The sequence below is a fragment of the Daucus carota genome, chromosome 2 (assembly GCF_001625215.2).
Source record: "Daucus carota subsp. sativus chromosome 2, DH1 v3.0, whole genome shotgun sequence".
Classification (NCBI taxonomy): domain Eukaryota; kingdom Viridiplantae; phylum Streptophyta; class Magnoliopsida; order Apiales; family Apiaceae; genus Daucus; species Daucus carota.
In genome coordinates this window covers 21,630,658-21,646,656 of record NC_030382.2, presented here as the reverse complement: position 1 = coordinate 21,646,656, position 15,999 = coordinate 21,630,658, and the positions used below count along the sequence as shown (strand labels likewise).

At 35.8% G+C, this 15,999-nt stretch overlaps 1 protein-coding gene across 3 annotated transcripts; it reads right to left on the bottom strand.

Moving 5' to 3' along the window:
* Positions 1–631: 631 nt before the first annotated feature.
* On the bottom strand, positions 632–6,111 carry LOC108197260 (uncharacterized). Of its 3 annotated transcripts, none has more exons than XM_064086968.1 (10): positions 5,420–6,111; positions 5,224–5,257; positions 5,071–5,146; positions 3,122–3,243; positions 2,673–3,033; positions 2,123–2,364; positions 1,719–1,922; positions 1,546–1,638; positions 1,348–1,464; positions 632–1,248 (listed from the first exon to the last, which is right to left on the bottom strand). In XM_064086968.1, the coding sequence occupies exons 5-10, from the start codon at positions 2,998–3,000 to the stop codon at positions 1,207–1,209; spliced, it is 1,026 nt and encodes a 341-aa protein (XP_063943038.1). In that variant the 5' UTR covers positions 3,001–3,033; positions 3,122–3,243; positions 5,071–5,146; positions 5,224–5,257; positions 5,420–6,111; the 3' UTR covers positions 632–1,206. The 3 variants fall into 3 exon arrangements, with proteins under 3 accessions (XP_063943038.1, XP_063943039.1, XP_063943037.1); XM_064086969.1 differs by having other exon boundaries at positions 2,123–2,358; XM_064086967.1 differs by having other exon boundaries at positions 2,123–2,367; positions 5,420–6,108.
* Positions 6,112–15,999: the final 9,888 nt, after the last annotated feature.

Here is a 15,999-nt window from a genome sequence, read left to right as displayed (position 1 = left end):
GAACTCTTGTAGGTGAAGATTTTACAACTGATCCTTTTTGAGAAGGACCAGAGGATAGTGGTTGGTCAGATGTTACAACTGGCCCTTGTTGGGAAGGACCAGAGGTTGGTGCAGCATCTGGCTGAGCAGATGAAGAAGATGCACTACACCATAAAAGGCCTTATCTAACATAAAAAAATTGTTGCAGAATGGGGTCAATATGTTGCTAAAGGCCCATAAAAGGGCTAAGGCAACATTTATTTTATGATAGGATTTTTGTCGTTGCCTTAGGGGGTCTAAGGCAACATATCCTTTCCCTACAGCAACAACCGAGATATGTTAGCAAAGAGTGTTTAATCTAACATTTTATTCTCCTACTCCAACAAAAAATTATGTTACCTTAGAGTAATTTTATTTTTTTTTAAAAGTGGGGCCCACGTGGGGCCCACGTGGGGGCCACTGTGGGGCCCACGTGGGGGCCACTGTGGGGCCCACGTGGGGGCCATCAAGTTGCCAGGTGGCAGCAGCTAAATTGGCAACATATTTTTCCTATACTGCAACAGTTTTGAAATACAAGTTTTGCAACATTTAAATAGGCTACTGCAACATTTTATCCAAAAAATTTTGCAATTCTACTGTTAAAATACAATACTTCCCAAAATTTGTCCATCATTTCAACAAACCATTGTAAACATACAAAAACCAACATCAAATCCAATTTACTCCAACATCAAATCCACAGCTAAACCAACATAATATCCAGAATCGACCAACTACCTGCAAACTAACAGTTTAATAACAAAAAGTCTAGATATATAACCCCATACTATTAGCTAGTCAAAATAACTTCAACGAACCAAAGTCTAAACAACCATACTATTAGCAAACTAGAAGCTGGTGCCTTTAGTCATTGGTGTGCCATCGTCATTGTCACTGGCCACATGTGCACACAGCTCTGTAACATCAATTGTGATGTTGGGGTTTGCTTCACCAAGTTTCTTAAGGACCGATGCCAAATTTTGTTGCACCTTCCTGTTTACCTGCTCATCTACCTCTTCTTGGATTTTCTTCACTTTTTCCTCGACTTCAGCAGCAAGGCCTTCCTTAATTTTTGTTGTCAATTCTTTGACATATGTATCCGTTGGAGCAGCAGCTGATAGTTTTTGCGGCTTCTTGCATCTCCCTAAGAGCCAAGTCGGGCCATGCTCTTTATCCAAAAGCATTTCATCAGCAGCCTCCCCGGAGTTGATTTTTTTTGTTAATTTTATCCTACAAAAGTACAATAACATGAACATAAACGAGCAAATGCAAAACAGAGAAAACTGAAAGGGCAAATATTATGTGTAACTGATTAAGTTAAATACTTACAATTTTCTTTTTCATTGTTTTAGTACTGGTCTTGTACTCGCGTCCTGCATCACGAGTCCGAGTTTTCACAAAAACCTCTGCATCACATGGTTCAGACTCATCTGGGGCATTCTTTTTCTACAAAAATAGATTATACGAGACATAAATTATCGAACAAGAAAGCCAGAAATCATTAATTTAAATTAGATGACCATATACCATTTTGTGTCGAAGCTGTGCGATACTTTTAGGACCAAGAGTGTGAGTCTCGGTATATGACTTGCGGCTATTTGAATTTTTCCTGGCTTTATCCTACAAAAAATTAAACGAAAGTTGAGCAACTTATACTATGTTCCCAAGACAATATTTAGTGCCTAAAATCACAAGTATACCTGAATACTTTCATCATTCCAATATTCCAACAGCAATTTGAACCTCTCAAGTGGAATATCATCAGGCCTATTTTGTAGCCTAATTTCATCAGTTTCAAAAGCTGTATAATGCGCTGCCTTAGTTCGACACTTATACCCCCTCCAGGATGCATGAATTGTCTCAATTGCCCAACTTTCCAGTTCATCGGGAATAATATAGCGGGCCTTGCAAATATTAATAAGAATTACTTTATCGAACTACTCATATAATTCACATTCTCTAATTAAATTTATCATCACCTAACATTTCTATAAGCCAATCAAAATGAAAATTAACTAATTGATGTTCCTAATTCATACTGCTTTGAATTATGCATTACTAATAAAAAGAACAAGAAAATATTGATATATTCAACAATAATTACCTTGACATAATTCCACATAGTTTCCTTCAAATTTTTAGGAACTTTGCGCCAAGTTACATAAGTCAGTGGCACACATCGCTTGGCCAGTGTTCCCAAAAAGCTACTCAGCTCAGAGAGTACCTTGTCATTTTCTGTTATGGGTTGGCCCAGCTCATTCATCCCAATCACAATTCTCTGCTCAAAACTTCTTGTATGAACTTTATCCATTCTTGTCTTTCCTCTTGGGCGGTATGGAACTACAACTTCTAATCAAATTTCAGCAGATGTATTATAAGAGTTATCATGTTTAAGTAGAGCTAATAAGAGTTATAAGCTGTTGAAAAAATTCAAAATGGGGATCTTTAATTTTAACTACTCTAAGTTGAATTATAACAGTTATCATGTTTAACTAGAGATATTAAAGAATATTTTAAAAAAAAATTCCATAATTTATCATACTGAGATCATGAATAAGCAATGTGTTTCTTGTATCTCCTATCATTCAACAAAGAAATGTACTCAAACTTGAAAAACTTATATCGAGAAATAAAATAAAATAGGAATTGCTTACCTTCTTCATCGCCCTCTTCTATTTCAGGCATAGATTCTTGAACAACCTTTTTACTTGCATCTGCAAGAGCTTTTTTCTTTTCAACTCTTTCTTTTTCGAGCTTTTCTTTTTCTTCTTTTTCCTTTTTAGCTTCCTCTTGTTGGCGTTTCCGGAGAGCCAAAAAAGCAGTCATTGAACCATTTCCATCATCTGCTTGGGGTATCTCAATTAATGGATTTGCAACTGTTGTTGGTTGTACCGAATGATGCGTCGGTTCCTTATCGCTTCCATCCTCAGTTGTCTTGCTTCCAACATTGGCTCGAGAACGTGTTGTTGGTCCACGTCCCATGACAAGCTTTTTTTTACTTTCTTTCTTCTTTCCCTGCAAAATACAGGGGCATATATCCCAAATAATTAATTTATAATTATAATGCTTGAAACCATAAAATTCGACTCTAAAAAATACAGACCTTTGGTGGAGACACTGATCCAGCAGCATCGCTACCATCATCCTGTGCTGGATCATAATCTTCACTCCCATCCCGCGTCTTTTCTTTTTGTTTGTCCTTCGATTCAGCTTTTTTAAGTCCAGCTAATAGCACAGGTAAATTCAGAGCATAATATACTTAATTATGCGGATATACTTAATTAAGAATTGAAACACAAGTTTATAATGGAAACAGTACTTAAACACAAATGTATCACTAGATCAAATTACAAAAAAGGGTGCACCAAGGATTTAAATATTTAGACATCTTAAGATATTAACTTTAAGTTAACAAAACAATTTCATTTAGAATTCTAGACAGCTTCTTTGACTCTATCCGGATCTATGAGAATTTGTTGAGCTGGAACATCTTCCCGACACCAACTGGAATCTATGACCTGATTGTCCACTTCTGGAACAAGGGGAATAGTATGCACCATTGGCTCTTCATTTTCATGACCTTCATTGGCATCATCTTTTTCGATATCACAACAGTCCCTAGGCACTTTTTTGATGACATTATATATCATCTTTTCAGTGGGATATTCTACGTAGAAAGTCCCAAATCCAGACTCCGTGATTCCGTGAACACACTTTAAGGAATAAAGTCGGATAATAAAACTTAATCTTGAATATTTTTTGGAGCCTGGATATAAGGGTTGCTTTCCCTCTTCAAGATGGGCATAAAATTTTTTAGCATCGACATTTGGTCCATTAGGCTGATGAAACATCTCATCTAGGTTATCTTCGAAATTTAAATTATTCTCTTTATCCCCTAAATCAAGATCCTCGTCGTTAACTGGCTAGAGAGGAATCTGTGCAATTCCCACAATCCGTTCAGAGCACAAAGGCGAATGGCCATTGCAGATGAGATTATCGTATATAAGGTCCTGACTATGCCACTTTATGTTTTTACATATTCTACAGGGGCATGTCATTTCATCACCTACGGCTACGTTAGGGAATGCATTCCGAATAAAGGATTTTATTCCTCTGATGTACTCGACACTATACTTTGGAAGGTTTATCCAAGTATTATCCACATCGTCCATGGCTACAATTAAGACTACAATTAAGACAATTCAGTTTATTTATTATTTAGGTCACATAAACAAACGATTTCAATGCCTTTCCTAGACAAGACCATTCTTTTACTTTATATATTGAAGATCATATATGGATTATACTTAAAATAAAACATTCAAAACCTATATGTTTATTATGGTAACCTATACAGGGGTTAACATATCTGCCGTGTACTACCTCATCCCAGGGGTTAAGATAAACAGAATATACATATATGTCATAATTTATAGTTTCACTTTCAAATATAAGACCAAACACATGCATATTATTAATCATACAAATCATTAACAACAATATTCTTTTAATCAGGTAAGTCATACATAGAAATTTATCGCAATTCCCTTAAGTTATATATAGAGTATACATAGAGTTTATGAGCCAAGATAATATGTTATGGCATCTAACCAACTAGCTCACAATATCTACAATGGAATCTTACATGTATGGCAGCAGAGCACAAAAATATACAAATGTTCAACAGAGAATCAACACCAGCTACTCTTAATTGTCAAATTTTTTAAGTTATAAACAGAGCATACATATAGAAACCACAAAACAGAGTCATAACTGGTCACCAGAACAACCTATTTCAAGCATAAATATTTAATAACAAGTCCTGGACACATACACTTACCACAAAATATCAATCAAATGTTAACTAGTAACAAATATTAACTACAAAATGCAACAAATAACAAATGCCACAAAATGAAAACAACAAAGATTCATAAAATGCAATTCCAAACCCCTAATAAAATCAAAAATCAGATAACTTCCCTAATAAAAACAAATAACAACAAAAACAAACCCAAAAACTCAAAAATGTTGAAGCAGAGAGGGAGATACCTGTAGCAAAATCTTTAAACTGAAACCCTAATTTTAAATCCTTTAAATGAAATCCTTAAAATCAACCGAAGAAGCCCTGAAAATAGAAAATAAAGTTAGATTAACAGCCCCCACTTTATACAAATGAAAAAAATTAAATCAAAGCCACCATACCTCATTCCAAATGCAAAGCCTCCACTGAAAATACCTGAAATCAAAGATAAAGTACGATTAGATGTAGTTTAAAAGAAGAAAGACCTGTAAATGGAAGAAAATAAAGAAATGAAGCCCTGATTTAAAGAGAGAAACCCCTAGTTAGGAGTATCAAAGCATCGAGCCCTCAAACCATGCCCTAACTTGAAATCCAAACCTGAGATGAGAGAGATGTGCTGATGAGAGACCAGAGAGACCAGAGCGACGAGAGAGACACGGTGAAAAGAGAGAGAGGCGACTGTGGGGGTGAAAAGAGAGAGAGAGAGACGAGATGTGGGGGTGAAGAGCGAGAGAGGACTGTGTGGAAAATGAGAGAGATGACTGAGTGTGAGTGGAAAAGGAAGTGAAAAAATGGGGCGGGGTGTTAGTGAAACAAAGTCCCGCTGCTTGTCTGATTTCACCGGGAACCACGCCCGCTTGTTCAAATAAACATATATACATATATTTAGTTTATATTTTATTTTTTTGTTTACATTTTATTTTACTTTTTAAATAAATAAACATATATTTATTATTTAAAATAAAATCATTCACCTATTAAATTATTTAATATTTTATATAATTTTTTATATTTTTAGTTTATATTATTACATAACTTCTATTTTTATTTTTAATACAAGTAATTACTTTTTTCTTTAATTTTAAGTTAAAATATTATTTTCACATTTTAATAGCTTAAGCTAACATATTTGTCTCCATGTTGCACCCTTAAACACTTTCTAACAAAGGCAACATCCCCTTTTTGGCTAAGCTAACATGAAAAATATTATGTTGCGGAAGGGTGAAAGTAGTGTAGCTAAGGTAACATTTTTTAGCAACATTTACAAAGGTCGCGTTGCGATAGGCCTTTTATGGCGTAGTGATGGATGTGGAACATTCTCATCAGAGAATAGGGGGCCATACTTGTCTGGCATAGCTACCCTCAACTTGTCTTGTACTGTTATAGGAATAGCAAACACTAGTGGATTGGGTTTCTTGCTATCCTTTTTAATGAGATCAGTAAAGGCACGTTTAGTTATTCTAAACGGCAACTCATTACCAGATTCAGGCATAGTTACATTTGGAAAGCAGTAAGAGAATATTAACTGACAAAATCTAGCATAATAAACAACATTCATATTCTCTTGTCTCCTATCACCAATAAACCTCAAGATGGAAGTAGCAATATCAAATTTGAGATTATGGATCAGAGAATACCCAATCTGTTGGCTGAAAATTGGAATGGCATCAAAGTTGCTGCACTTGTTCCCAAATGCCCTTGTGATGCAGTCATAGAAAAAGCTCCATTCCTTGCAAAGGTTTGGACGCTTGAGTTCCCCCATCTTGTCTGTACTGGCTGAGTACCCAAAGAATTGAATCATATCTCTCAGAGTTTGAGTGGGTACTGAGCAGTCGAACTTATTGTGATCAGGAAGATGAAGAGCCTTCCTGACAGTTGCCGGAGAGACATAGTACTCTTGACCTTCATAGTCACAGGTCAGAGAGGGAGACCCATGATCACCTCCATCATCATAGTTGGTAGACCTCTAGAGTGTGAGCACCTGAGACGGAGAGATTGACTCTGGTTGAGTCAGAGCATACATCAGTTCACTATGGGCCAGAAAATCTTGAATTAGATGAAACTCCTTAGGGGCTTCATCATTATCCAAGATTGCTGCATAGTTATTAGTCACAAACTTGGCTCCATCAAACTCAAACGCTGTTGTCGACATGTTTCTGAAAAAAAATGAGAGTTTAAGTAATGCAGTAAGGGTGTTTGATGAAATGCTTAAGAGAGAATAGAGAGAGAGAGGTGAAAAGAGAGCAGTGAAAATCGTGTGTAAAAAGTAAAAGATAAAACTCTTTTTAACCTGATATATATATATATGTATACCCGATCTGCTGATTTTTCAGAGTTAGTGGGACACGTGGCAGCCCCTTAACGGTAACAAATCGAGTAGTAGAGCGGTAATTATTAGTGTTGCGTGTGAATCGTGCAATTGTGTAACAATTTCCGAGAAAACACAATAATTTACCGTGTTTTACTCCACTCAGGAATTAAAACAGATTTGTACCATTTGACAATTAAATCTGATATTTTTCCAACCAAATATCTATTAAGTAAACTCCGAAGTCGAGCAGAGGCTGACTAGAACCAGAGTTTAAATAAATATTAGATTATGTGACAAACAGAGAATGTACATAGAATGTTGTACTGATGAGTGATAGTAATTGAGAGTTTTGACGACAATTTATCCTCAGAGTGTACAAATAATTATTTGAATTTAATCAAAAATCACTCGTTGTCACAAAATTTGTTAATCACAAATATGGAGTACAAGGTGTGTGTTGACATGATTCCAATATTGGCAAAGAGATTGACAAAATTCTTAAGTTCATTAGAATGAAACAGATTGCCAGAAAATAATTTAAACACTTCATAAGCCAAGTCTACTACAGTATGAATCAGAGTTTATATTTTCTTCTCTTGACTAAGTCATTAATAATCTTCAGAATGGAAACTTCTCAGGGTAAGTAAGTTATAACCTTCATCAGATTAAATTTCTACTGCTCTGTGTATTTCTCCAGTAATCAGAGAATGTGCAAGGTCCCCAAGAAAAATAAAGTTTTTCTAATGCATTTTGCTTAATACCAGCAATGCACTTGGGTCATTTCTTACACAGAGTATCTAAGATCTCAAAGGAGTACCTGGGAAATATATATAAATGCATTTTTTTTAAGAGAAGAAGTAAACTTTATTGATCCATACTTAAGATTCAATTAACTCTGAACTCATAAAGGGAGTAAAAATATTTCTGCACCGATTACATATCTAATATTTAAGAAGTAAGGCAGTCTAAGTGACAGATTTAGATCATGTTTGGTGTCAGATAGATTTCCACATATGTAATGTCACAAATATCAGACTTTAGAGACGATCATGACTCAATTCAAGAATTTGCGACATAGTCTTCACCGGAATGCCACTTATCAGTCAAAATTTCATGTAATCAGAGTTTGTCAGGTCAGAGCATAAATATCAGAGTTTGAATCAGAGAATAACAGATGCAGTTATAAATCATGCTAGTGGGAGCAATTAACAACAGATATATTCTAATGTAACTTATCAGAGTTTAGAGAGGACCAGAGATCATCCCTAATTCATTTACAAGTCTTGTAAATGTTGCTTCAGCCAAAGGCTTGGTGAAGATATCTGCTAACTGCTGATCTGTAGGGACAAAGTGAAGTTCCACTGTCTCTTCCATCACATGTTCTCTGATAAAATGGTATCTGATGCTGATGTGCTTTGTCATAGAGTGTTGTACTGGATTTCCTGTCATGGCAATAGCACTTTGGTTATCACAATAAATAGAGATTTGAGTGAGAGATAACCCATAGTCCAACAATTGATTTTTCATCCATAAAATCTGAGTACAACAGCTTCCTGCAGCAATATACTCTGCCTCTGCAGTGGATGTGGAGATGGATTTTTGTTTCTTACTGAACCAAGAAACTAATCTGCCTCCAAGAAATTGACAACTCCCACTTTTGCTTTTCCTGTCTATCTTGCACCCTGCAAAATCTGCATCAGAGTAACAAATCAGTGTAAAATCTGATTCTCTAGGATACCAAAGTCCCATCTCAACTGTTCCCTTGAGATATTTGAAAATTCTTTTGACTGCTACTAGATGTGGCTCTCTTGGATCTGCTTGAAATCTTGCACAAAGACAGGTAGCAAACATGATACCAGGTCTACTGGCAGTCAGATATAGAAGTGAGCCTATCATACCTCTGTAGTTAGTGATTTCTACCGATGCTCCAGTATCTTTATCTAACTTAGTGGCTGTTGCCATGGGAGTGGTAGCAGCTGAGCTATCCTGCATTCCAAATTTTTTTAGCAGGTTCTTAGTATACTTAGACTGATTAATAAAGATGCCCTCATCAGTCTGCTTGACTTGTAATCCCAGAAAATAGCTCATCTCTCACATCATGCTCATCTGATATCTAGACTGCATAAGCTTTGAAAATCTTTCACAGAGTTTAGGATTAGTAGATCCAAAGATGATATCATCCACATAAACTTGAACTAAAAGCAGGTCATTACCATGGTTGAGATAAAACAGAGTTTTGTCAATTGTACCTCTGTTGAAGACTTGAAGCCACTGTCCAAAAGAAATTGAGCCAGAGTTTCATACCATGCTCTTGGTGCTTGCTTTAGTCCATAGAGTGCCTTGTCAAGTCTGTAGACATGATCTGGAAATTTAGAGTCTACAAAACCTGGAGGTTGTTCAACATACACTTCTTCCTCCAGCTCCCCATTGAGAAATGCACTCTTCACATCCATCTGAAACACTTTGAATTTCTTGTGTGCAGCATAGGCCAAGAAGATTCTGATGGCTTCTAATCTGGCAACTGGAGCAAAGGTCTCATCATAGTCAATTCCTTCTTGTTGAGAATATCCCTTGGCTACGAGTCTGGCTTTATTTCTAGTAATTATGCCATCACTGTCTGTCTTGTTTCTGAACACCCATTTGGTACCAACTATTGATCTGTTCTTTGGTCTTGGTACTAATGTCCAGACTTTGTTTCTTTCAAATTCATTTAGCTCTTCTTGCATTGCTGTCACCCAATCAGCATCCTGAAGAGCCTCTTCCACTTTCTTAGGTTCTGTCTGAGATAGAAATGAATGAAATAGGCATTCATTTGCTGTTGCAGTTCTGGTTTGTACTCCAGCATCTGGATCTCCAATAATTAGATCTGGTGTGTGAGACTTTGTCCACTTTCTTTCATGTGGCAGTTGACTTCTGGAATTTGATCCTCCCCCATAATCCATGCTATTTCCAGTGTCATTCTGATTCTCTTATGCTTCTCCCCCATGATTCATGCTGTTTTCATGAGCATTCTGAGTTTCTGATTCTCCCCCTGAAGATGTAGTCTCATGATTTTGTGATGTAGAATTTTCAGAGTTTGATGAATCAGTATCAGAGTTTGTGTTTTCTGCTGAGTCTTCAGCATTTTCGTCCAGATGTTCATTGTGAAAGTGCTCCCCCTCAACATGTGCTTGAGGTTGATGATTTGGAGTTACAGACTCTGATATGATCTCAGAATCAGAGTTTATTGAGTCAGAGAATGCATCTTCATCTTCAAATCTCAGTTGTTCATGTTCATCAAAATCTTCCATCCCAGTTATTTTCTTATCATCAAAGGAAACATGGATGGATTCCATGACTACTCTTGTTCTCAGATTGTAAACTCTGAAGGCTTTTGTTGAAAGAGGATAGCCAACAAAGATTCCTTCATCAGCTTTTAAGTCAAACTTGGTCAACTGCTTAGGATGACTTTTGAGAACAAAACACTTGCACCCAAATATGTGGAAGTATTTCAGATTTGGTTTTCTGCCTTTAACCATCTCAAATGGTGTTTTCCCATGCTTATTTTTCAGAGTTGCATTCTGTGTGAAGCAAGCTGTTTGCACAGCTTCAGCCCAAAAGTAGGTTGGCAATTTTGCTTCCTCCATCATGGTTCTAGCAGCTTCAATTAAAGTTCTGTTCTTTCTTTCTACAACACCATTTTGCTGAGGTGTTCCAGGTGCTGAAAATTCTTGCTTAATTCTATTTGCTTTACAGAACTCTTCCATCTTTGAATTCTTGAACTCAGTGCCATTATCACTTCTGATGATCTTTACTGCATCTTTAGAAATTTTGTCCAGTTGCTTGACATGTTCAATCAGAAGAGAAGATGTCTCATCCTTGCTATGTAGAAAATATACCCATGTATATCTGGTAAATTCATCAACAATGACCAGAGTATATCTTTCCTTTGCAATGGACATGATATTTACTGGTCCAAAAAGATCAACATGAAGCAGATGATAAGGCTCAAGAGTTGAGGACTCAGTTTTACTTTTGAATGAGGATTTCCTTTGTTTTGCTTTCTGACAGGAGTCACAAAGAACATCTGTTGTAAATACTGATTTGGGCAGTCCTCTTACAAGATCTTTCTTCACTAATTCATTTATGTTGTTGAAGTTCAGGTGAGAGAGTTTCTTGTGCCAGTTCCAGCTATCTTCAATACTAGCTCTTCCCAGTAAGCAGATTGCATAGTTATCATAGTTTAAAGAGATTTTGGCTTCATAGATATTTCCATGTCTGTATCCTTTCAGAACAACTTTTCTAGTGCTTTTGCTAATCACTTCACAGTGTTCTTAAAAGAAATCAACATGATATCCTCTGTCACAGATTTGACTTATGCTGAGCAGATTGTGCTTAAGTCCTGAGACCAGAGCTACAGACTGAATGATGACATTTCCAAGATTGATATTGCCATATCCCAAAGTTTTCCCTATGTTGCCATCTCCATAAGAAACATTTGGGCCAGCCTTCTCGACAAAGTCTGATAGCAGGGCTTTATTTCCTGTCATATGTCCTGAGCATCCACTGTCCAGAACTAGGATGTTCTTCCTGTTTCCCTGCAATCACATACACAACTAATGGTTAGTTTTAAGGACCCAGACTTGCTTGGATCCTTTGTTCTTGTTAAGTTTGTTAACACTGGCAGCGGATGAATTATCAGAGTTTAAATCAGAGTTTATGCTAACAGACTTTTTAACAGAGTTTAAACCAGGAGAATCAATCTTTTTCTACAAAGAGGGTTTCAATTCATAATAATCATAGTATAAACTACGGTATTCCTTACAAGTGTAAATACAATGCCATAAACTTCCACAATGAAAACAAAGATTTTCTGGTCTAAATCTAACATTCCTAGTCATAACTTCTGATTTGGGAGACATAGAATTTATGTCCTTATTCTTCCTGCAAAAAGAAGCAAGATGATTAGGATTTCCACAGTTATGACAAGTCGTCCTGGGAGCATTAGGAACAGGCATATAATTATTGCTTTTTTTTATTCCTACCTTTCCATTTCTGTTTTTCCTAGGTTCCTTAATCCTGTTTTCTTGTTTGACTTCCTTGAGCTTATGATTAAGCTGTTTCTAAGTCATTAAACCTATGTTGACCTGTTTTGGTTTATCAGTCTTTGATTTGTCAAGAACTTTTGATTCTGCAACAAATCGAACTGGTGCAACCTTGGGTCTTTCAATTTTAGTAGTCCCTTGTTTAACTGACTCAGCTTCATTTTTATCAGTGTATCCTAGTCCTTTCTTCCAATTTCCACTTTCTAAGATATTCTGAGTGGTTTTACCTGAGTTAGTCCATGTTCTGATTATCTCTCTTTCTCTAGCAAGTTCTGATTCAAGAGAGGCAGTTTTCTTTAAAAGCTCATTCTTTATGAAAATAGAATCATCTCTTTCTTTCTGAACTTCTAGCATTTGAACTAGTTCTTTTCAAGATAATCAGTCCTTTTCTTAACATCTAAGATCTCAGATTTTAATCTCTCATTTTCTAAAGTCTGATCTCTATAACTGACATGCAAGTTTTTAAGAAACAATCTTAACTCAGTTATATCTTCAGTGTCAAAAGCAAGAATGGGATGAGGTACCTTAGATTCAACAGCCTCAGTGCTGTTGTCTGTGTTTGCCATCAAGGCATAGTTGACTTCTTCCTCAGAATCTGATGAGTCTGCCCAGCTCCCTTTCTTGGTGATAAAAGCTTGTCCCTTTTCATTCTTGGCTTTCTTGCACTCAGGTGCAAAATGATCCTTCTCACCACAGTTGAAGCAGGTATACTTAGATTTATCAGCTTTTCCAGATTTTCCTTCCTTGCCTTCATTCTTTTTGAAGACCTTCTTATCAGAGTTTCCGTCTTTCCTTGAGAACTTCTTTCCTTTATTGAAGTTCTTGTAAGCCATTTTCTTGAAACTTTTAACCATCAAGGCTGCCAGCTGCATCATTTCAGTATCACTGTCCTCAGAGTCTGAAGATATATCAGAGTCTGAGTCATTATCAGAGTTTGATGACTCAGTGTTAGACTTTGGGACATGTGATTTTCCTTTGTTGTTCACAACAGTTTCTCCTTGAACTTTTAGAGCAACAGGCTTAGGTTTCCCTCCATGTCGTTTGCTCCTTTATTCCATCTCAAGTTCATAGGTTTTCAATCTTCCAAAGATATCATCCAGAGACATTTCTTCAAGATCATGATTGTCTCTTATAGTGGTTACTTTCAAATCCCACTTTTCAGGAAGAGCAAGTAGGAATTTGAGATTTGAGTCTTCCAAATCATATTCTTTATCCACTAAAGATAAATCATTCAGCAGCTTGACAAACCTGTCATAAAGATCAGTCAAAGATTCACCAGTTTTTGAATCAAAGTGTTCATACTCTTGAGTAAGTATGGTCCTTCTGTTCTTCTTGATAGCTTTGGTTCCTTGACATCTGATTTTCAAAGCATCCCAAATTTCTTTTGCAGTTTTGCATCCAATCACTCTATTTGACATAGCATTGTCTAGAGCACTATGCAACAAGTGCTTGACTTTTGCATCCTTACTGATTGATGAGATGTCCTCAGGAGTACAGTCCTTTTTTCTTTATGAATCATCTTCTGGGGTTCATCTTCAACTGCTACAGAGAGCTTTGTTGGCATGTGTGGACCATCATAAATGCTATCCAAGTATTCTGGATCTGTGGCCTCCAGAAACATAACCATCTTGACTTTCCAGACAGGATATTCAGATGCCCTAAGGATCGGTACCCTAATTGACTCATATCTACTGTTTGAAGTTTGTGATTTCTCAGACATGATTGTGTGATTAAGATCTCACTGTAGGTATATCAACAGAGCTAGCTCTGATACCACTTGTTAGGCCGATTAAACTCACTATATTAATGAATATAGTAAACACAATCAATAGCAGAACACTCAAATAAGAGAATAAACCAAGTAAACTCTTATTCACAAAACACAGTAGGTTACAAATACTCTCTTAGTGATTTATAATTTATCACTAAGAGCTGCTGGGTTACAAGAACAATATGCTCGATATTCTAACTCCTATAGAGTAAACCCTAAGCTGTGTTTATATACACAGTTACATGATATCTACTGATTAATTTATAATTATCTAGCTTCCTAAAATAATCTAATCAGTAGCTATCCTTCTGCTGTCCTGATCTGCACAATCTTCCTTGATCTTTATCTTCCTTGTTTATACAGATCTGCTCCTGAAAATCAGCCGCCTGCAAACTCTGATCTTCGCTAAACTCTGATCCAGCTGGCAGTCGTTAAACTCTGATCTTCAGTTAAACTCTGATATTTACTTCTGCACACTAAACAAGTTAGGCACCTGTGACATCATCAAATATGTAACAGCACCATCAAGTCCTTGTTGAATTAATACATCCTTGACAGTTAATTGCCACATAGTGAAATCCGTCTTCCCACCATACTTGGGTGCATCAATCCTCAACGATTTCAGATCCTCCATCAAGCCAAAAAATAAATACAGGACCAACTAACAATGCAAACAGTCTACTTCATGATTGTCTCCTCTTTAACGTCGAATATAATTCTCGAACCTACGCTCTTGATACCAGATTGTTTGGATTGCATCCATTAAAGATTGACATTAATCAAACACAATAACAAGCACGAAAGTAAACAACACAATCAATTAACGTGGAAACCCCTGAAGGGAGGGTAAAACAACTAATCCACTAAATATGAATGTATTACAAGATTGGAGTCGCTCCCTCACTCAACACTCTTGAATACAAATCTCTCAACTTGATCACAAAAGTTCCCTCTTGTGTATCTCTCACACAACTATTTAAATTTTGCAATACATAAAACTCCTACAAATAACTATATTTATAGGCACCACAAATTTTCTAATCCTAATTTACTTCAAAATTCTATTTATGATAGTTACCATCTTTTCCTATCTTGGATAGAAATCCTTCCACAATTAATATTCTACCAACAATCGGATTACCACAATTATCATAAATAAAATACATTCTCCAATTAGGATTTTTGACTTATTTAGGAATTTGGGACGGAACCCAACAAAAAAGATAATGTATAAATTTTTTAATAATTTTTAAACCCCATACATTATTATTATATATATCATCCGAGCAAATAAGATTTAATTATTTTTCACTGATAATTAACTCCTCCAATATCACTACTAAACATTTACTTTGACATAATGCAATTACGTCATTGAATTGCAATTCTACAAGCAACTATCTACCTATACAATAGTTCATTCGACAAGACTAAGAGTCCATTTGCCAGAGTTTAAAGCAGAGGTTTTAACTCATTTTTGATTTTAATCTGAAAAATGTGTGTTTGAGTGTAACAAATTAGAACTCAGTTAAAGTAAACAATTCAGAAACTGATTTAAAGCAAAAAGTTAGTTTGGGGTATTTGTTTTGATAACTTATATTTTTTGAACTTTTGTTTTCTATAAAAAATATCCACAAGTCATAAGTTACTCATAAATCACTATTATTATTATTATTATTATATTTTAATAATTATATTTTAATAATCTATAAATCATTAATAAGTCAATATTATCTAATCATACATAATTTTAAACTTTAAGCTTATCACATTATAAATCAGGTTAAATGACTGGGGCTCTAAAATATATCAGGAACGAACGTTTACACGCCAATACATCTAGACTGTCGAACAGATATTTCATAGTGTCTATATTTGCCTACTACATTCGGATTATTCTTTTCTAAGTTTATTTTTAGAAAGACATTAAAATATGCTATAAAGTGCCGGGTTTGCCGAGCTAGGGCAAATCTAAACTACAAATCTTTTTTAATCGACAAATTTTGTAAGT

Bases quoted from the DNA above. Each gene is read 5' to 3' on its own strand.
- LOC108197260 (XM_064086967.1), bottom strand. From the start codon at position 3,000: ATGGGACGTGGACCAACAACACGTTCTCGAGCCAATGTTGGAAGCAAG. The intron at 1,639-1,718 runs GTATACTTGTGA...AATTTTTTGTAG, and splicing joins GGAATGATGAAAGTATTCAG to GATAAAGCCAGGAAAAATTC. The intron at 1,465-1,545 runs GTATATGGTCAT...CTATTTTTGTAG, and splicing joins CACAGCTTCGACACAAAATG to AAAAAGAATGCCCCAGATGA.